General features: G+C 42.1%; 1 protein-coding gene across 1 annotated transcript in view; it reads left to right on the top strand.

Annotated features, from left to right (window-relative positions):
- The window catches only part of LOC145415344 (MAM and LDL-receptor class A domain-containing protein 2-like), a 153,255-nt gene extending 130,548 nt beyond the window's left edge, over positions 1-22,707 (top strand). The window contains exons 47-54 of the mRNA XM_080284620.1: positions 235-379; positions 15,395-15,565; positions 15,711-15,883; positions 16,221-16,368; positions 16,638-16,847; positions 17,193-17,397; positions 21,526-21,675; positions 22,503-22,707. Of these exons, the coding sequence (XP_080140746.1) occupies positions 235-379; positions 15,395-15,565; positions 15,711-15,883; positions 16,221-16,368; positions 16,638-16,847; positions 17,193-17,397; positions 21,526-21,675; positions 22,503-22,707 (1,407 nt within the window). The remainder of the gene's footprint in view (positions 1-234; positions 380-15,394; positions 15,566-15,710; positions 15,884-16,220; positions 16,369-16,637; positions 16,848-17,192; positions 17,398-21,525; positions 21,676-22,502) is intronic.
- Positions 22,708-22,912: the final 205 nt, after the last annotated feature.

The following is a 22,912-nucleotide window of genomic DNA, read 5'->3' as shown; positions in this document are numbered from 1 at the left end:
TATATGAGTCTGAATTGTATAATTATATTGTTAGAAATTATACCTACATATTGATATGTTTATTGAGAGAGAGAGAGAGAGAGAGAATGACACAGTACACAACTCTTCTGCATCTACAGTAAATTCTGTTGTCCTTTTAAAAAATTTATGCAGATTCTTATAAAATCTGATATTCTCTGTTCAAAGGGTGAAATAGATACAGGAATCTGATAAATCAATTATTTTTTCACTCAGGGTAACTGCGATTTTGACGATGTCTCCTGGTTGACCGACTGTGGGTGGCAGCAGAGGACTGACGATGACAAGGACTGGTCTCGAGCCAGCAAGTCCTCAGACTCCCACAAGGGTCCCTCACATGATCACAACCTTGGATCAAATGGTGAGTCTCTTATGACACCACATAAGCATCATATCATACGGACACCGCATCACACTGGCACCACATCCCACTGGCACCACAACACACTGGTACCACATCCCACTGACACACACCACACTGGCAACACATCACACTGCCACAACATCACACTGGCACCACATCACACTGACACCAGACTACATTGCTGCCACATCACTCTGACCACATCACACTGACACCACATCACACTGGCACCACACCACACTGGCACCACATCACACTGGCACCACATCACACTGGCACCACATCACACTGGCACAACATCCCACTGGCACCACATCACACTGATACCACATCACACTGACACCGCACTACATTGCTGCCACATTACTCTGACCACATCACACTGGCACCACACTACGCTGACGGCATCACACTGGACCACATCACTGGACATCGCACACCAGTAGCATCACAAGGACCCCTCACACAGTCATAACTAGGTTCATATGGTAGGTCTCTTGTAGCACCACACTTACATCACATCACACTGACACCACACACTACGAGTAATGACATCACAGCAGCCCCTTATATAACCACAAATGGGTTCAGGTAATGGGTACGCTCTGTAGCACCACAATTACACCACACCATATCGCACCACACTATATCTCACCACACTATATCTCACCGCACCACATCTCACCACACTATATCTAACCACACCACATCTCACCACACTATATCTCACCACACCACATCTCACCACACTATATCTCACCGCACCACATCTCACCACACTATATCTCACCACACCACATCTCACCACACTATATCTCACCACACCACATCTCACCACACCACATCTCACCACACCACATCTCATCACACTACATCTCACCACACTATATTTTAACTACATCACAAACGTCCATATCATTATCATATTTTCACCAAAAACTGCATATATCTCATTTGCACAACATCCATATTTTTTTCACCACTTTTTCACCACACCACACTTACACCACACCACACTTATACAACCACACTTATACCACACCACACTTACACCACACCACACTTACACCACACCACACTTATACCACCACACTTATACCACACCACACTTACACCACACCACACTTACACCACACCACACTTACACCACACCACACTTATGCCACGTCACACACACTTACACCACACCACACTTACACCACACCACACTTACACCACACCACAATTACACCACACCACACTTACACTGCACCACACTTACACCACACCACACTTACACCACACCACACTTACACCACACCACACTTACACACCACACTTACACTACACCACACTTACACCACACCACACTTACACCACACAACACTTACACTGCACCACACTTACACCACACAACACTTACACCACACCACACTACACCGCACCACACTTACACTGCACCACACTTACACCACACCGCACTTACACCACACTTACACTGCACCACACTTACACCACACCACACTTACACCACACCATACTGACACTGCACCACATACCTCACCACATGCACAGAAACACACATCACACTCACACCACATACACAGAAACACACACCACATTCACACCACACTTACACCTTACCACTCATGCATCACACCACACACACACAAACACACACCACACTCACACCATAACTCATTCACACCACACTTACACCTTACCACACATGCACCACACCACACACACACAAACACACACCACACTCACACCATAACTCATTCACACCACACTTACACCTTACCACACATGCACCACACCACACGCACACAAACACACACCACACTCACATCATAACTCATTCACACCACATTACACTTTCCCATACTTACGCACCACACTTACACCACACCACACTTTCACCCACCCTACTTTAAGCACAGTTAAGCCACACCACACTGCACGTCACATACACCATATCGTACTAAATTTACACTAACACCACACTCGTATCACCTACATCACATCACAAATAACATCACACATCACACCACACTAACAGTATATTATAACACACATACACGACATGAAGAGCCCCTGACTGCTGATTCCAAAGGAGTCTCTTAAAAATGATACTTTAAACCATAAGTGAGTAATTTCAGAAAGAGGTTAATTTATCCTTCTATCTATCTATTTATTGCCAGTCGCCCCAGTCACGCAAGGGGTGGCCACAAACAGACCGCCTCCACGTCGCCCTGTCCCCCGCCACTTCACTACCCTACCCCCAGACCTCATACAACTCTTTCATATAGCTCTCCTCTCCATCCACTTAATTATTATATAAATCCATATTATTTTTAGGTATTTTCACGTAAAACTTGTGCTCAGTCTTCCATAAGTTAGATAATTTAAAACAGTATTTATTGTTTTGCTTCGTTTCGTACAAGGGACATAATGCCTATACGATATGGCTAGTTGTTGGTGGCCATATTTTTTTACCCCAAGTTCATCAGAACGTGAACTAGTTATTGATATTATAATGCAAAATTGTTGCTTAGGTTGTCATATGTTTTTAATTGTTCATTTTACATGCTTTCATAGTAGAGTTCATATAAAAAAATGCAATTAACAGGGAATATAGTCATGAAGCTCATAGGGTTTGTAAATTGGGATAGTATAGGTGTTACTGTGGTAATTGTTGTACCACAGTTTAACAAGTAACAAGGGCTGCTTTTTGGATTTCTTAAATTGATTACAGCAAATTATAAAATGCTTTTGTGCTTCACAATATGGCTTCCTTCTAATCAGGATGCCACCAAGAATTATCGTGTTATCTCAAAGATGCTTGCGATTTTGCTAATTAGCCTCCCCCTTTTATCAGTTTCATCTTTTATAATTGAGTAAAATATATTTATTTCAACAACTCCATTGTATTCCAGTCAAAAGAAATCACTGGAAGACGTCATCTAAAAGCTATTATGATGATGGCAAATTGTTCTAGTTTGTGTTTGTATTAGCGGTTGTATTTAATTGTGGTTGCATTAGCGGTTGTATGTCTGCAATTTAAAAGGGAGCCTTTTGCCTGTGCACATATTATCTACGCCCAGGTCATAAAATAAACCCTGCAAATTAATTCGAAAACTATATTAATTATAATACATTAAAGTAAATATAGTACAGCAGCAAAGTCAACAGCAAAATCTCTGTTTTCTTACATACGGTACATTACAGAATTATCCTTTCAGAAATTCTTTAAAGAATAATATTTCAGGTATCATACGATAAGAAATAAATATTCTGTGTAGTATCAGCAGTGAGATAGTTGGCCTGCAGTACTACCGGACCTGGGTTCAAATCTCGCTGGGGCAGGGAACAGTTTAAGGATTTGAATTTCAGAAATATCAGACTTTACTGATCAACCAGAAGACCCGCCGACATGTCGTAAAAATACCCCCGCTAATACCAATACACCAGTCCTGTATGAGACAGCCCTAACATGTATTCAGTATGGACGGTGGGTGTTAGCGTCGAAGTGGTGACATGTAGAGGTGTACGGTACGTAGGAGGACTACTGGCCTTTGAAAGAAGGCTGTGAAGCTTATGCCCAGAATCGGTCACAAAAAAAAAAAAAGTTGTTTCTTATTATTTTCAAAATGTCCTGTAGCATTTACCTGCTTATATTCGATAACATTTTAATATCGTAATAAATGCATAGAAATAGAACCTCCTCAGTGAAGTATAGTTGCCTCCTTAAGGCCGAATTATCACGTACGTACTCACCTCTGCCTTTCATGGCAATTCAGAAGGACAGTCATCACCATCATCATCACCTCTTCTATCTTTTTCACTCTGACCTGTTCCTTCAAATCTCCAAATCTGATTCCGCCATAATGTCCCCTGCCTCTTCCTCTCACTGTACGAGTGTGTTTAGGTTGCTTCTTACCTGCTCTGGTCGTCCATCAAATATTAGTTCTACAAAGCAGCTGACCTTTCTAAATTCATAACTAATTTCTGACTGAAGTGAATATATCTCGTACTTTCGTCTATCCCATTATTGAAAAGCCTTTTCTTCTTATCCCTGTATGACACCAAACATAATCATTTTCATTGCTCTCAACACTATTGGGTCTACGTTCTAAGGATTCTGTTAGATCCCACGTTTGCAATCCACAATTTAAAATATTATAAGTTAGTATATTATAAACCCTCCATTACACTCCTATTCTTTCGCGTGATTCCATTGCCATGAACTGGGTTTGCATTAACTGCTTGCCCTACTTATACTACATACAGTATACAATTATACTCAGTACATTTTAGTTCATGATCTGTTTTTACAGGAACGGATTATATACATCACTGAATAAAAACTTTTGTATTCTCCTTATATAAGTTAGGCTCTCCCTGTTCAATTCATCTGTCTTTCCTTTGTAATTCATCACCTAAATCACTGAAAAATACTATGCCATCAGCAAATCTAATAGTGTTCAATCACCCCTCGTTCATGCCAATTTCTTTGTCATTGTCACGAATCAATTCGCGACATTTCCTTTTTGTGAGAAGCCACGAACTATTAGTGGAAAACTCACTGTGTATCGCTCAGTTAACCGTTTCTCTCTCCATTTCGGGGTATACTTTTCAAATCATTCGTCACTTTCAAAAGTGACCGATTTAATGCACGTCACTAAGTGCGCTACTGAGCGATACAATTGTTTCTTTATCGTTCGCCTCTGCTCTCCTCAACCGTTAGCCACGCCTTGCGTCCTGCCCATTCAATGTATTTGAATTCAGTTTAGTGTTTGCTGTGACGGAGACAGGACCTGTGCAGCAGTGCGAGAGGTCAGCTAGTACCCAAACTCCACTTACAGTTTCTCCAAGCTCCCACCTTTAGTTCTCCAGCTTTGGGTGATACACCGCATTCATTGACTAGTATTTCTTTTGTGTATTTTGTAGTTTTAAGAGCTTAGTTAAGGTGTTTTTCCCTAGGCGTAAGTATTTAGCTTTTGTGAGAGTGAGTGAGTGCGTCTCATTGATTTGATTTTAAATGTAACGTTAAATTTATTTTTTTGTAATTAATAAATTTAACAGTTCTTTTCCTTGAGCTTCATGTAAAGTAAACTCGTGTTTCATTTCTCCGAATTAAGCTTATTTCCCACATAACTCCTAGCTTGCATAAACGTTTTACTATTCATAACTGGTACTTAGACCAGTCTTGTTGTATTAACTTAAAATCCGTTGTGCCAGGAGTTAATGCATCAGCAAGAACCTGATGTTATTATTATTAGTATTAGTTATTTATTGTCAGGGGTGATGTAACTTTCTCCAGAGGCTAACAGTACAGTAATTCAGCAATTGTGAGTAATTAGTCTCTGCTGTGTACTGTTGAGAAAGTTTATAAATTCTCGTTCTTAGAGAATCGTGCACAAGCCAGCGTAAAGTAACCGTTGCTTGATGTAGCAAGACAATCATTGTCTCTGCGCTTCAATATTATTGAATATAAATATCAATTTAAATAATATTTAACCATTTATATCAAAATTACTGAGATATTATAAAAACCCCGTGACAATTGGCGACCTCGCCAGGATATTAACTCCTAGCTCTAAAGCTATTCACGAGATAGTGCTCACTCATTCATATTTAGGTATTTATCATTAAAGTTTATAGGCACAAGCTTACTGGTGTTTACCCTTAATTTAGCAAGTGAATTTTGCTTTATTAATCAATAGAGTACTTAACTCTAGTTTATTCTTGGTAACGCCAGACGATTTTATTCGCTCCTGGGAAGTCGCCGTACCCATTGTGTTTATTATTGAGTCTTCCCAGTCATTTACATTTTTGATTTATTCTTTGCCAGTTAACTAGATAAGACTGGTCACCACTAGCTTGTGTCTGTATTCTTTACTTGTGTTTATTAGTATTCGTCGCTAAGCAGTCAGTACTCAATTTCGGTTACTTAGTAAATTGAGCTAGCATCATGGCTACAGCTGTATATGTACAGGAAGCCAAAGATATTGGTCTCACAGACCCAGAGAAAATACAGAGTTACGTTCTCTCACGGTTCAATTACGAGCAAGAACGTGAGAAAGATGCTCGTGAAGAGCGTAGGATTCAGCGCGAATGCGAGCGAGAACAGCGCGAATACGAGCGAGAACAGCGTGAGGAACGTGAAAGAGAGCGTGCTTATGAACAAGAGCAGCGTGAGAAACAGCGCGAATACGAGCAGAAACAACGCGAGCTCGAGTTAGAAAAAGAGCGAGAACAGCGCGAATACGAGCAGAAACAACGCGAGCTCGAGTTAGAAAAAGAGCGAGAACAGCGCGAATACGAGCGTGAACAACGAGACAAAGAACGAGAACATGAACTTGAAGTGCTGAAGCTCAAGCGAGATTCCTTGGCTTCAGACACGTCTGGTGCAGTTGGTCAAAGCTCCACGAGCGTTCTCCCTGCACATGTCCTGGCGACCCCACGCATCAAGCTTCCTTCATACAAGGAAAGCGAGCGAATCGAGCCGTACATAGCTCGTTTTGAGGACATGGCAGACTTATATCAACTGGATGAGGCAGCTAAGCGGCTTCAGTTTCTTAGCCTATTTGAGGGCCCTGCCCTCGATATTCTCCACAGAATTCGTGGAGACAATCTCACATATGAGATGATGAAAGCTGCACTCATTAAGGCGTATGGTCTCACAGTAGACGACGCCAAAGTTCAGTTCATGCGAGCTCGTCTCCAAGACAAGGAGACAGCTGTTCAGTTCCTTGATCGTCTCACAGCTTACTTAAATGAGTGGATGGAGAAAGATGAAACTCCTTCCACGCGTGAGGGATAATTGACCTTATGCTGCGTACACAGCTAGAGAGGTCGTGGCCTGCTGAGCTCATAGCACAGCTTAAGATCTGCCAGGTGAAAGATGCCAGCCAAATGGCAGAGAAGGCTGACGCATTCTTTACTGCATACGGGTATCAAGCTCGTAAGCAAAACACCTGGAGCAGAAAAGATACTGCCAAGTCTGGGAAGCCGTCTCAGACTGAATCCCAGCACCAAGGCCGTTCTCAGAATAATGGCCAAGGTCCAAAACCGCAGTGGAAGGACCAGGGGCAAAACACTCAGAAACCTGAGTGGAAGCGGTACAACAAGCACCCCAACCAGCAGCAGTTTCCCAAGCATCAGCAGCAATACAAGGACAAGCCACGTAACCCTCAGTCAGGTCAATTAGTGTATCGGAGGCAGGAGGCAAATGCAGCCTTTATTCCACAAGTACCCGGTGGTGCCATCTCTACCAGTACAGGTACTTCCCAACACTTTACAAGTCCCCCTCCGACCATGAACTCTCCTCAGACACCTAGTTCCCAGGGTGCCACGTTTGCTGCATCGGTTGTTCCGCAGTCTCATGAATGACTGGCTGCTACCTCCTCAGACCCTTCCACCAGCAACACTGCCTTTCTTGTTCAGCCAGGGTCTGTGGGAGGTGTTTCTGTAAATGTCCTGAGGGACAATGGTTCCTCAGGTTGCTCTGTTAAGCAGAGTTTAGTTCGGCCTGATGAGTATACAGGTCGACAGATCCAAGTTAGACTTATTGATGGATCAGTGAGATTGTTCCCTGAGGCACGTATCCAGGTGGCGTCTCCATTTTTCACTGGCTTGACCGCTGCAGTTGTCATGCCAGAACCTTTATTTGACCTCATCTTAGGCAACATACCTGGCATCAAAAATAGTTGTGCCGTAGATGTTGCTACTCAGACTTCGGCTGCTGCGATAACACGAGCCATGGCTAAGGCTCCAAATCGCGTCACTCCGTTGACCGTCGCAACGCCGCAAGATCTGATTCGTAGTCAAGATGTTGTCCAAGAGCAACAGACTGACTCGACACTTGCCTCAGTGCGCAAGAAGCTGGAGGGTAAAGTGATCAAGTATTCACGGGGAGGTCAAGCCAGGTTCCTTCGTAAGCGAGGACGGCTGTACCGTGAGTCACAGACACCCCAGGGTGAGGTTCGACTGCAGTTTGTCGTTCCTGCAAAGTATCGCCGAGCAGTGTTTGAATTAGGTCACTGTTCAGCGATGGGAGGTCACATGGGTCAAAAGAAGACCTCTGACCGCATCCATGCTGACTTTTTCTGGCCAGGAATGGGACGGGAAATAACGAGGCTTGTACGTTCCTGTGATGTGTGTCAGCGTACCACTGACCGGGGACGTGTCCGTCCTGCGCCATTGAAGCCAATGCCCATAATCTCTGAACCGTTCGAGAGAGTAGCAGTTGACATAGTTGGGCCAATCTGTCCTAGGGCTAGTGATGGATCAAAGTATATCCTCACTATAGTTGATTTCAGCACACGGTGGCCTGAAGCCGTGGCCCTTAAGAATATAGAGGCCGTCACTGTTGCTGAGGCATTAATTGAAGTGTTCTGTCGTGTAGGTATCCCTAAGGAGGTCTTAAGCGACCGGGGTTCGCAGTTCACTTCGGCAATGATGAACGAAACGTTCAGGTTGCTGTCCATCCGAGGCTTACGAACTACGCCGTATCATCCCATGTGTAACGGGTTGTGTGAGAGGTTCAATGGAACTCTCAAGAAGATGTTGAGGCGCATGACCGCCGAACAGCCAAAGGAATGGCCGCGGTTCATTGCTCCTCTTCTATTTGCTTATCGAGAAGCCCCACAGCATTCATTGAAATTCTCACCCTTTGAACTGGTGTATGGGAGGTCGGTCCGGGGCCCACTTCAAGTCCTTCGTGAGTTATGGGACGATGAAGAACCCGACCCTGAAGTCAAGACCACCTACACCTACGTCCTTGATTTGGCTGACCGCCTCCAGTCGACGTGCGAGTTAGCTAAGGAAGAACTGATCAAGGCGCGTGAAGTTCAAAAGGCTTATTACGATAAGAAGGCAAAGCTTCGGAAGTTTAGTCCAGGCGATAAATGCTTGGTATTACTCCCCACTGCCCAGAACAAGTTGTTGGCGCAGTGGAAGGGTCCATTCAATGTAGTAGAGCGCATTTCAGACCTCAACTACATAATACAGATGGGGAATCTTCGTAAAAGGTTCCACATTAACATGTTGAAGGCTTATCATGAGTCAGACCCCGAGGAGACTGGCCTACGAGTAGCTGATGATAGTGACCAGCCACTGGAAGAAACCGGGGCAGCTGCGGTGATACCAGCTGATGACCATGATGACGAGCCCTTAACCGCTCAGTCCCATCAGGAAGAGACTGTCGGAGATGTTTCACTTAACCCTGACTTAGCAGTAGGGGACCAGAATGCCTTATGGTCACTGCTCTGTCAGTATGCTGATGTCTTTTCAGACCAACCTAGACTTGCAAAGGTTGCGTGTCATAAAATTGAGTTGACCAGCAATGCTCCTATAAAGGTTAAACCATATCCGATTCCCATGCGACTACAGGGTGCAGTAGATAAGGAAATTTCTGACATGGAGACTGCAGGCATTATTGAAAAGTCCTCACCTCCTTACTGTAGTCCGATGGTAGTAGTCCGCAAGAAAGACGGTGGAGTCAGGATTTGTGGCGACTATAGAAGGCTCAATGCAATCACCAAAGTGGATGCTGAGCCAATGGGTGACCATATTGCCATCTTCTCTAAGCTGGCAGGGTCACGATATTTCACGAAGCTCGACCTAGCGAAGGGATTTTTCCAGATTCCCCTTCATCCTGAGAGTCGTCAGTTCACTGCTTTTGCTACTCCTAGGGGGTTGTACCAGTATAAAGTCCTCCCATTTGGACTTACCAATTCCCCAGCAGTATTCAATCGTGCCATGAGACAAGTGCTCCATGGTATTGTAGGAGTAGAGATGTTCGTTGACGATGTCCTCGTTCATTCCGCCACATTGGAGGAGCACCTCAGACTCTTGGAAATTGTCTTCAGTAGACTCCAGAGTTTCAACATGACTGTGAAGCCTAGCAAATGCAAGATTGCTCACGGTGAGGTGGAGTTCCTCGGTCATATTGTTGGCAACAATCACTGCAGGTGTCAGGGTGACAAGATCAGGAAGGTTAAAGAAGCCCCGAGACCCGTGACCAAGAAACAGGTTAGGGCATTTCTTGGTCTAGTGGGGTATTATAGGAGTTTTATCCCCAACTTTGCTCTCATTGCCCAACCGTTGTACGAAGTGCTACGGAAATATGCTCCAAACACCATTGAATGGGGAGAAGCACAAGAGAGATCTTTTGCCACCCTCAAGAATATGTTGTGCAAGGAGCCCATTTTGCAGTTGCCTGATTCCAGCAAACCTTTCATACTGCGCACTGATGCTTCACAAGATGGAGTAGGTGCTGTATTGATGCAGGAATCGGAAGGTGGAATCTTCCCAGTGGCATACCACAGCCGTAGGCTAAAACCTGCCGAGAGGAATTACAGTACTGTTGAGAAGGAACTCTTGGCTGTGGTTGATGGTGTTAAAAAATATTATTATTATTTATTTGGGGCATCATTTGTTCTGGAGACTGACCATATGCCACTCACTAGTCTTAGCACGACCAAGACGGCTAATGCAAGATTGACACGCTGGACACTGTATTTACAGCAGTTTAACCTTGTTGTGAGATACATCAAGGGAAGTGATAACGTAGGTGCAGACCTGATGTCTCGCCTACTAACTGCTGACTAACATGGGCAGTTGTTGTATGCTGGGTTCCGTGATAGGCATCCTCAGAGATTTGAGTAATCCAAGGACTAGCCTGGTTCCCAGTCAAAAGTGTAGACCTGACGTCTCACTTGTTGGCCCCACAGGACACAGTATGTCCAGGGCCTGTACATACACGAGTATTGTAGGTTAAGGGGGAAGTTTGAGAGAGAACTCCGCAGAGGCGACTTGAGGCTATGGAAGACCCAAGTTTGCATAAGGATTCTCAGCTTCCCGATACTAATATAAGTATTGTAGGTTAAGGGGGAAGTTCGAGAGAGAACTCCGCAGAGGCGACTTGAGGCTATGGAAGACCCAAGTTTGCACAAGGATTCTCAGCTTTCCGGTACTAATATAAGTATTGTATTGTAGGTTAAGGGGGAAGTGAGAACTCCGCAGAGGCGACTTGAGGCTATGGAAGACCCAAGTTTGCACAAGGATTCTCAGCTTTCCGGTACTAATATAAGTATTGTATTGTAGGTTAAGGGGGAGAGAGAACTCCGCAGAGGCGACTTGAGGCTATGGAAGACCCAAGTTTGCACAAGGATTCTCAGCTTCCCGATACTAATATAAGTATTGTAGGTTAAGGGGGAAGTTCGAGAGAGAACTCCGCAGAGGCGACTTGAGGCTATGGAAGACCCAAGTTTGCACCAGGATTCTCGGCTTCCCGGTACTAATATAAGTATTGTATTGTAGGTTAAGGGGGAAGTTCGAGAGAGAACTCCGCAGAGGCGACTTGAGGCTATGGAAGACCCAAGTTTGCACAAGGATTCTCAGCTTCCCGATACTAATATAAGTATTGTAGGTTAAGGGGGAAGTTCGAGAGAGAACTCCGCAGAGGCGACTTGAGGCTATGGAAGACCCAAGTTTGCACAAGGATTCTCAGCTTCCCGATACTAATATAAGTATTGTAGGTTAAGGGGGAAGTTCGAGAGAGAACTCCGCAGAGGCGACTTGAGGCTATGGAAGACCCAAGTTTGCACAAGGATTCTCAGCTTTCCGGTACTAATATAAGTATTGTATTGTAGGTTAAGGGGGAAGTGAGAACTCTGCAGAGGCGACTTGAGGCTATGGAAGACCCAAGTTTGCACAAGGATTCTCAACTTGCCGACCATAATCGTGTGCTAAAATTAATGGCGACCTCGAGTGTACTTTTCATAGCATGTACTGACTGCTAGCCAGAGAGAGTAATTGTAACATAATAAGAATTTTGTCTCATTGACACTTTTGAGGCTCCACCTTAATTGGTTTTGCAGGTTCAGCAATGGGTGTAGCAGTTTTGCTGTGCGGGCCAGCTGATCGTCTGCCGCACGCTGCCACCTCTTCTCCTCTGCCTTCGTCGTCGCCATATTATTTACTGTGTCATTTTACACGTAGGTACAGTTACACTACAACTGTCACACCTACACCGTGTATTACATACACCATGCTACACAACAATTAGTTGTCAGTGTAAATGTAGCGAATTTTCGCTCAGTTTGACCTGAGTACAGGATTTTCACCGTCGTCACGGAGTTTTTCCCTCAAGCTTGCTTCTATTAACGTAAATACGAGGTTTTTTCGCTCACTGACGACTGCGACTTTCTCCTGTAGCAGGATAGCACACACACCACAGTGTGAATCTTGTGTGACTGAGTTAGGATTTATATGTATGTATATTGAAATCATTCTTCTGAAGGAAGAAAGATTTAATTTTCATGGGGCGTAATGTCACGAATCAATTCGCGACATTTCCTTTTTGTGAGAAGCCACGAACTATTAGTGGAAAACTCACTGTGTATCGCTCAGTTAACCGTTTCTCTCTCCATTTCGGGGTATACTTTTCAAATCATTCGTCACTTTCAAAAGTGACCGATTTAATGCACGTCACTAAGTGCGCTACTGAGCGATATAATTGTTTCTTTATCGTTCGCCTCTGCTTCCCTCAACCGTTAGCCACGCCTTGCGTCCTGCCCATTCAATGTATTTGAATTCAGTTTAGTGTTTGCTGTGACGGAGACAGGACCTGTGCAGCAGTGCGAGAGGTCAGCTAGTACCCAAACTCCACTTACAGTTTCTCCAAGCTCCCACCTTTAGTTCTCCAGCTTTGGGTGATACACCGCATTCATTGACTAGTATTTCTTTTGTGTATTTTGTAGTTTTAAGAGCTTAGTTAAGGTGTTTTTCCCTAGGCGTAAGTATTTAGCTTTTGTGAGAGTGAGTGAGTGCGTCTCATTGATTTGATTTGAAATGTAACGTTAAATTTATTTTTTTGTAATTAATAAATTTAACAGTTCTTTTCCTTGAGCTTCATGTAAAGTAAACTCGTGTTTCATTTCTCCGAATTAAGCTTATTTCCCACATAACTCCTAGCTTGCATAAACGTTTTACTATTCATAACTGGTACTTAGACCAGTCTTGTTGTATTAACTTAAAATCCGTTGTGCCAGGAGTTAATGCATCAGCAAGAACCTGATGTTATTATTATTAGTATTAGTTATTTATTGTCAGGGGTGATGTAACTTTCTCCAGAGGCTAACAGTACAGTAATTCAGCAATTGTGAGTAATTAGTCTCTGCTGTGTACTGTTGAGAAAGTTTATAAATTCTCGTTCTTAGAGAATCGTGCACAAGCCAGCGTAAAGTAACCGTTGCTTGATGTAGCAAGACAATCATTGTCTCTGCGCTTCAATATTATTGAATATAAATATCAATTTAAATAATATTTAACCATTTATATCAAAATTACTGAGATATTATAAAAACCCCGTGACAGTCATCCCAGTCTCATTTTCTGAAAAGGTTTCCGAGGCATACAATGAATAACATGAATCTATTGTGCCTCCATGTCTAACAGCTTTCTTTATTGATATTTTCTGGCTGTGGGGTATTATGATCACTACTATCTTTAAGTATCACCTTGTACATAATACAGGTGTCTTCTTCACCTTCTCCTCGAATTACTGTCATCCTTGCAGCGGTCCTGGCTGAATCAAATGCATTCCCCTATTCAGTCAAATGCAAAGCTCAACGGTTTCTTATATTCTGAAATTTTCTCAATCACGTAATTAACCCCTTCAGTCCGATGACGTATATTCTACATTTTTACTACCTACAAGCTACTGTAATCAGTTTTGAGGAGATTTTTGGTAGTGGGGGATATAATAGAGGTAATATCTAACTCCTGTTTTTCGAAAGCCTCCCATAAGTTGAATGTAACCATCTAAAAGTAGCAGGAATAAACTGAGAGATAAGTCATCATAGTAAACAATACCATAAATATGGACTGTTGTCGAGTCACACCTGGGAAATACGCCTGGCTCTCTTGGTTGCTTTGCATCTACTGAACAATTAATTGTTTGTTTGGCGTCTGTGAAAAGATTATACATACAGGGAGAAGACTAACTGAACGGTATTAATTGAAGGCATTCATGTAACCCTTTATATATGCCAAGTAAAGCGCTTCTTTTCCGTGATCTGGGTACTGCTTTGACTTCTAAGCATTTTCTAAAAATCTTGCTAGTTCATTTAATGCAGAGTCACTACATCTCTAATTAGATCAGTGGTGAGACCATCATCATCTCTTGCCTTACTCCTCTTCCCTGCTCTTGGAGCAACTGTGACCAACACTTCTCCATCCTGAACGGACACTTTGACAATGATACTGTTACTTTAAAGTTTGGAATGGAATTCTTCAATGTTGGCTACTTCGTTACTGATTATTTTACCGTCAGTCTTTCAGAGGAAACATTAAGTCTCATCCTATTTCAAACATGTGCTTGGTTGCCTTCAGTCTTCCTGTTGTTGGTCATGTTTCCTCTGTTCTGTTCATGTTAAACTTCTATTTATCTTTATTTTTTGTTTGGTTGATTTTTTTCCCTTTAGCTCTGCTGAATCAGTTTGATATCCATTTGTCCTCAGGATTATGTCCCTTCCTATCTTTAGAAGTTTCTTTGTACTACCTGAGGGTTTGCTGTTCCGGAGGTTTCTTACCTCCCACATCTAGAGCTGATTCATCTATCTCACTGCATCTCATTGCAGCAATGTTTGGCTGCTTCTGACATTTATTCTGTTCAGTGTAGTTATGCTACTCACTGTATCAGCAAGTTATTTGACAGTAAGGATTATATCTGTTTCATTCTTTGATGGTTTAGATCCTTGCCAGTCAACGTCTTATTTTGCTTCTTTTGAATGAAAGTATTCATTCATGCTGCAAATTTCACAAATAAGTCACGTCTCGCATGCCGAATACCCATCCCAATTGTCCTACTGAGCTTTCACCCACCCTTTTCTTTCCTACTTTTGCATCAGATACTCTGAAAATGTATAATGAGTTTTGTTTTCACAGTAATCAGTATAGAGTGGCAACGTATTGTTGTAGTACCAAGATTATACAAATTACATGTGTGTTGCCTTACAGGGTACTACCTGTATATGTCCAATGGTTATGAGCCACCAGGCAGGACTGCTGCCATCTCTACTGGAGTCAAGTACCCTCCTTCTGAGGGCATTTGTTACGTCCGCTTCTGGTTCAACATGTATAACGATGACCCTCAGGCTAACATGGGTGCACTGAGACTCTATCTGGAAGGTTAGTATCTTTAAGTTACGGTATATTATAGACTACAGCCACACTGGTAAAATATAATACTTATCATATCAAAGTATAAAAAATCAAATGTCATAATATGCAATTGTGCTTTATTGCGTTATCCTTCATAAACCCCGTTTTGCAGATGATTCTGGACGACGGTGGACTCTGTTGTCTCTCTCTGGCAATCATGGCCAGAGTTGGCTGGAGGAAGTGGTGCTAGTGTCATCCATTGAATATTTCTACTTGTTGTTTGAGGCTGAGACAGGTGATGAGCAAGCGACATACATCGCCATAGATGATTTCTCAACAACAGAGGTAACCCATTGTAATCCAATCCATCATCATCACAGCCATCATCATCCTGACATTTATTCCTGTCTAAGGATGGGGTGAGGAAGAATGCAGGAATATGATGTGAATGTATGAAAACTAAAGAGTTATCAGCAGCATGTTCAGTACATGATAATTCAAACATCATTCAGATCCCCAGAATCCTGGCTTCACAATACAGACCTAACCAGATGCATTAACAAAGACTCATGAACTGAACTACATACAGGTAAATTAGTTTTATTGGAGATGCTAATATGCAATTCTAAATGACTCTGTATAACTCTTCTGTATCCAGATTAATTGGATATCAATGTTTCAGGATTGTGTGACTGGCGTAGGACCACCCATCAGTAACACAACCTGTCAGCCTGGTGAAGCAATGTGTTACACAGGCGAGTGTCTACCGCAAGACTTCTTCTGTGACTGCTTTATTGACTGTATTGATGCCTCAGATGAACATGGTTGTTGTAAGTAAAGAACCGTTTTTTATGGAACTGTAGATGATTTTGTGTGTGTTGATTGTGCAGTGCCGTAAATTGTTATAATATCATAATTATACCCATGCAGGCTGTGGAAGGGTTGTATGTGGAGCTTTTGTTCTTGTGGTTACCTATCAGTTTTGACCAGTGTATTATATGATTTTTAATTACTATAGAGTTAAATAATTTATGAATTCAGAAAGTTGTATGCAATGTGCTGATAGTAAGGTAGTAATGAAGTGTGCTGTCCTTGTCAGCAAACACGTGCCCAAGTACAGCTACAAGACCAACCACCACCACCACACCACACTCCACCACTACGCCTTCTACGTCCACACTGGCGCCATATGCCTGCAACTCCACTTACCTATCCTGTGGTGACAGCGCTTCCACCTGCATACCCAGCTTTATACTGTGTGATGGCATCCCTGATTGTCCCAACGGTGCCGACGAAAACTCATGTCCAGGTTCGCCTTCACTCGGTCACTCTCAAGCCAGTTAACTCACCCGATTAATATATACTTATTCTCATTTGCTCTTTATAGTAGAGGGATGCATAGTGTTACCGAACTAATATCCATAAGCATATCAACCGAATTCTATGAGTTAGTTATTTCTGTTGCTTCCACACTTTATATTCAGCTTGGGAGAGCCTATAAGTACTGAGAGGATTAATGAAAGCTTTGTCTAACTCCTCCAGTTCCAAGTCACTCCTAAGCTGAATAAATATGTCTGGAACCGGCAGGAACATAACACAAAAAACGCCATGGGAAAGAATGGGATTAAAAAACGAGTGATCGGTGTTGTTTCAGATGAGACCCCGTGTGACCGTGGGTTTATCTACTGTGGTGATAAGCTCATGGAAAGGCCGTGTCTGAGGAAGGAAGTTGCGTGTGATGGTATAGTGGACTGCAATACATTCCAAGCTGATGAGTCCCTGTGTGGGGTGTGTCCAGAGGGATTCTGTCGCAACCACGGACAGTGTGAATTGTCCTCCAATGGCGTACCAACTTGCAAGTAAGTTTTTTGTCATACAGATCATATATGCGATTACCGACAGTATTCTGGGTCGAGTCTTGGTGGCATTAGACCTCACAGATCCGCTTGCACAGTGACTTAGTTTAATATTCCATTTTTTGTTGTCTTACACATTACTGTGACAAACCATGTCGGTACCAATCTACATAAACAATATACAAAAGGTAATTCAAGTGTAGACCTAATAGACACAATAAACCACTTAAAATACGGATCTCTAACCGGGGTGTGACTGACGCGGGTAAAACCCCTTCAGAGCCGAGTTTATTTGACTCTCTGTCTTCACAACTAAGTGTCCTTAACATTAATACTGCATCAGAAATTACTATTCTGGGTGATTTTAATGTTCATATTGTCGAATGGTTCACTTATTCAACTAGACCTGATGACTCTGGTCTTGAATGTGAGCTATTTGCAGACTCATTTAATCTCACCCAGTTAGTCAGTCAACCCACCCGTGTACCAGACAACCCCGATCAAAATCCCCACCTATTGGACTTGTTTCTAACAACCAATTCATATAATTATAATGTCGAAGTGAAGTCCCCCCTCGGATCCTCGGATCATTGTCTGATTCAAGCCACCAGTTTCACACCTACCACACCCTCCTGCTCTGAACCTGTCGTGATGACTAAATGGCACTACGACAGGGCAGACTGGGAGGGACTTCAACATTTTCTCATGGATGTTCCTTGGACCTCCTTTTTCATTCATGATGCAAATTCCACATTGGGCTACATACAGGATTTCATTAAAGTCGGCATGGAATCATTCATTCCTCATCATAGTTACAGAAATAGTATGGATTTAGACAGGAACTTTCAACCGTAAATATTCTTTGCCCTGTTACCCATCAGATTAACAAAACAATAGACAAACATGGTGAAACACACACAGTAGCCCTTGATATTTCAAAAGCATTTGACAGAGTATGGCACCAGGCCTTATTGTCTAAGATGTCACACTATGGCCTTGCATCACTGGTTCCTCTAATTTCTTCTTACCTTCATAGCAGAAAAATACGGGTCATGGTAGACGGAATTTATTCTCAGTTTCATCCAATAAATGCTGGCGTACCTCAGGGATCAGTTTTGGTGCCAACCCTCTTTCTCATACATATAAATGACCTCCTATCTGTCACGCACAAACCAATACACTCTTATGCTGATGACACAACCCTTCATAGTTCTTTCACATTTAGTACCTCCTTTACACAATTTGACATTATAAATGCCCAAATGAACACAGCAATTTCTCTGAGCCAGGACCTTTCTAAGAATTATCAATGGGGACAAAAAAATCTGGTCTCATTTAATGCTCAGAAAATTAAATATATTAATTTCTCCAATAGAAAGAATCCCTCAGACTCTCACATAATTTCAAATGATGTCAGTATTCCCATATCCACTACAATTGATATTCTAGGTGTTACTCTAAACCCCAACCTAAGCTGGACAGCTTATGTTAAATCCCTTGCTAAAAATGCTTCTAAAAAACTGGGACTTATGTACAGAGTTCGTGAGTTCTTCACTGACGAGCAGATGGCCACAATATACAAAAGTCATGTGCGTTCTCAGGTCGAATACTGTTCACCGCTGTGGAGTGGATGTGGAGCGGTTGCACTGAGGTAGTTGGACAAAATTCAAAATAAAGCCATTAGATTAATCAGTAATCCTGCCATAACGCAGGACCTTCCTCCCTTATCAGTACGTAGAGATGTTGCTTCTTTAGCACTATTTTATCGATATTTTTACCGTAAGTGCTCTAACGAACTGCCTTCAATTGTGCCTCCCCTTCACATTTTCTCCCGAAATACTCAGGCAGCTGGGAGCGCCCATGAACTCACACTCTCTCCCCCACAATGCAGAACCTCTGCTTATCAAAATTCATTTATCCCCAGAACTACTACTCTCTGGAATTCACTTCCTGGGAGTTGCTTCCCACATACATTTAATCCTCTCGATTTTAAATCCAATTGTTATAAGTAGTTTATGAATGGAGGATGCCTTTAGGCACATGGACTTATTTTTTTTCCATTGTTTTTTCTTCCTCCATTCATTATCAAAAAAAAAAAAAAAAAAAAAAAAAAAACAGAACTTCCTATCCACAAATACCTACGACTCTGGATACAGGCTTAACAACACATTCGCTGAGGTCCAACAGTACTCCAACGAACCATACTACTGTACTTTATATCGCTAACATTCACCGTCGGTCTTGAATACATGCTAGAGCTGTCTGATACAGGGCCTTTGCACTGGTGTTAACGGAGTGTTTTTACGACATTTCTGTGAGTCTTGTGTTAGCGTAGTACACACTGTTTTAAAGAAATTCATATCCTTCGGTTGTTCCCTGCTCTAACCGGGAACTGAACCCGCGTCCATTAGGACAGCTTACCACCTCTCTACCTCTGTCTTGTTGATCCTAACGCAAGTTACAGGCACAAACATTTCAATGAGGTAATGGAGTGGACTTAGTTAAGAAATTCAAGGAGCAGATGGTGTACGTGCTATCAATACAAACCCGAATTTGATATTTAGGCCGGTCAGAGTTATAAATCAAGTTTGTTCATTCCGTCCGTCTAATGATGTAAATTAATGCCAGCCCCGATATCGAAGCTGGTATTATTTTCAGTTTGTCTGTGTGTCTGTGTGTCTGTTAGCACGATAACTTCGCAACAGCTTAAGATATAACGAAATTTTACAGGTATGTAGTAGGGAAAAAAATCGATCACGAGTTCGAAAATAGTGAAAATAGGTCATGGTCTATGTGTCTGTTATCACGACAACTTCGCAACCGCTCAAGATAGCATCACCAAATTTTACAGGTGTGTAGGAGACATGAAAGTCTCCTACGAATTCGAAATTGGTGAAAGTAGGTCAAGGTCAAGGTCGCGCTAAATATGTATCGGCTCGCGGCTGGTGTAAATCCCTCCTTGGGCCCTTAGGGGGGGGGGCTCTAGTATTATATTTCATTCTACTTAACCTCAGACTTATTTAATCAGCTGAAGTTACAATGGGGGTTCAGAACCTGAGGGGTTAGAAGCAAGATTTATTTGTTACTAGGAGATATCTAATTTATTCCTTTCAGTGTGGTGAAGTGTTTTATAGATATTTACTAATGGGGGTTGTGAACGTGATATCTAACCCTTCCAGTTCATTGAGCTTTCCCAAAACTGAATATAGTTGTCTGGAGAAAATAAGAATAAGATATATATTACTTCTCTGAGCTGAACGGATTGAAGTGTTTAGGCATTATCAGATCTGAAAGCTAGAAATACATCAAAACATCTGTGAGACATACCTAGTAGCTTAGTATATGCCTTTTCAGTGAGAATTCTTTACATTTTTCTCCTGTCTCTGGCCAACTTTGTGAAGATTCCGAGAGAGATTTCAAAATGGTTAAGGTATATGTAGCCATTAATAATTCCTTCAGCATGGCGGGTCTTTTTCCATACTAAGTAAAAACATGAGGAAAGGGCAAAAATATAAGGCATCATGATAATGAAGGGGTGCAGTTCAGTTGGGGTGCTTAAATGAACAGTCGAACTATTTATAAATCTAGCACTATACACAAAGAAAAGTGTGGACATACTTTTTAATACCTAAAAAGACATCAAATCAAATATTAATCATCTTTCTATATACTAAGTGTATTCTTACTGTTTGCATACTGTTTGTAAATAAACTTTTCTTTACCGTTATTTGTGTAACAGTACTGCTTTACCCCTCTAGTAGGGTGGATCACTTCACAGTAGTACACAATTCAAGCTAACTCTTGACTATTTTGTTCAGCTGAGAGTGAGCCATAGGAATCTGTGCTAATTACTATTCTAGTGTTCTTGATGTCATTACTTGCTTTTCATTTTGAAGCTGTATGTTTTCCTTTCATTCCTTCTTAAGAATTTTCCCTATTAGTTTTTCCTCTGTTGTATGATGCTTATTATCATTTTTCCCCCTACAAACTTTGGCTAGTGAGTTTTGCGGAGGAGAGGAGGCCTTCTTGGCTATCCTTTTTCTTATCCTCGTCGTTCAAACACTTTCAGGAGCAATAGAATATAGGCTAATTATTGCGCTCTTTTCTTACGTTTATATATGTACATTTCAGGTGCCAGACTCACTATGATGGTGACCGCTGCCAGGTGTACAACAACAACCAGGGACTAAATGGCGGACAAATTGCCGGCATCGTCATTGGTTGTGTGGCCTTTGTGGCGCTGGCTGGCGTGGTACTCTTCTATATTTACAAGAAAGATTTGTAAGTGTTTAGTGGAATTATTTGTGCATCTCTTTTCTGGTGAGATCCTTTGTAAACTTCACTATTTGTATCTGTCACATATGTGTTATCTAAAGTTATCTAATCTGTGCCTGACTTACCCCTGTGTTCTACATGCTGATCTTTCTAGCCCTCACTCTATCTGTATCTATCCATCTAGATCTATCTACCTATCTGTCTGTCTATGTATTTACGCCGTTATATCTATCTGCCAGTCAGTCTGTCCACTCAGTCTGTCTATATAGCAAGATATAGACATATAGGTAGATAAACTGATATAGTCCTTCGGTACTACTGTTGCAAAACCATAATATTCTACAACCTGCATTACTCGTCATGTAGCCTACTATGTTGCTTGTTTTTATTATCATTATTCTTACAAGTATTTCACAACCAAGCAGGCATCAGTAATAAAACTTAATGAAATACAGCAAAATTATTTCTGACAAATGCTGTGGAGACTTCAACCATATCTTCCCCCTGATGTGCCATGAAGTGGATTATTGCCATTAACAGTTGATTTTATTCAGCTTTGGAGAGACTTTGCAGACTTTTGGATTTGCTTACAGCCTTCAGCACGAGAAATCTTTCCTAAATCAATACGATTGTCTGGCAGTTTCTGGTATATATTTTAAATGACGCACTCGGGTGAAAATTGCTGTTTTAAAAAGTTAAATTATGTCTGACAATGACTAAATTTTTGTTACGTACTGCAGAATGCGTATAACAACTTAAGCTATATTATATTTTTCTTCATTACAGCTCTTGCAAAAGCATAATAATCTATTTTTCCCCATTTTCAACGCCAGGTACCTCAGGCGGCCTCGTAACCAGTCGACTGGGCTGTACCACACGGAGGACCAGGACCTGACGTTTGTGGGGGAAAAGAGAGAGACGCAGGCAGGAGATGAGAGCTACCAATTAGAAGACCTGGATGCCCCAAATTACCCTGACATGCCTAGCACCTACCCTGACAAAGGCAACACGGCTTCATCCAACAACAGTGAAGCTTAGATCAAGCACTATACACATTTGCTACTGATTCGTATTATTCCACAGCAATTCCCAACTTCACGCAATACCACATAACCTCAGTCCCAGAAAAAAAACAGTAAGAGGACCGACCTTTACACAACACAGACATCGACAACACGACTCCAGTCAAGAATAGTAAAGCTTACGTCACGTCCTGTACATATCTACATTAACTTATTTAGTG

The sequence above is a fragment of the Coenobita brevimanus genome, chromosome 102 (genome assembly GCF_032717465.1).
Source record: "Coenobita brevimanus isolate Jiangsu-jjx chromosome 102, ASM3271746v2, whole genome shotgun sequence".
Classification (NCBI taxonomy): domain Eukaryota; kingdom Metazoa; phylum Arthropoda; class Malacostraca; order Decapoda; family Coenobitidae; genus Coenobita; species Coenobita brevimanus.
This window is presented reverse-complemented; position numbering and strand designations above follow the sequence as displayed.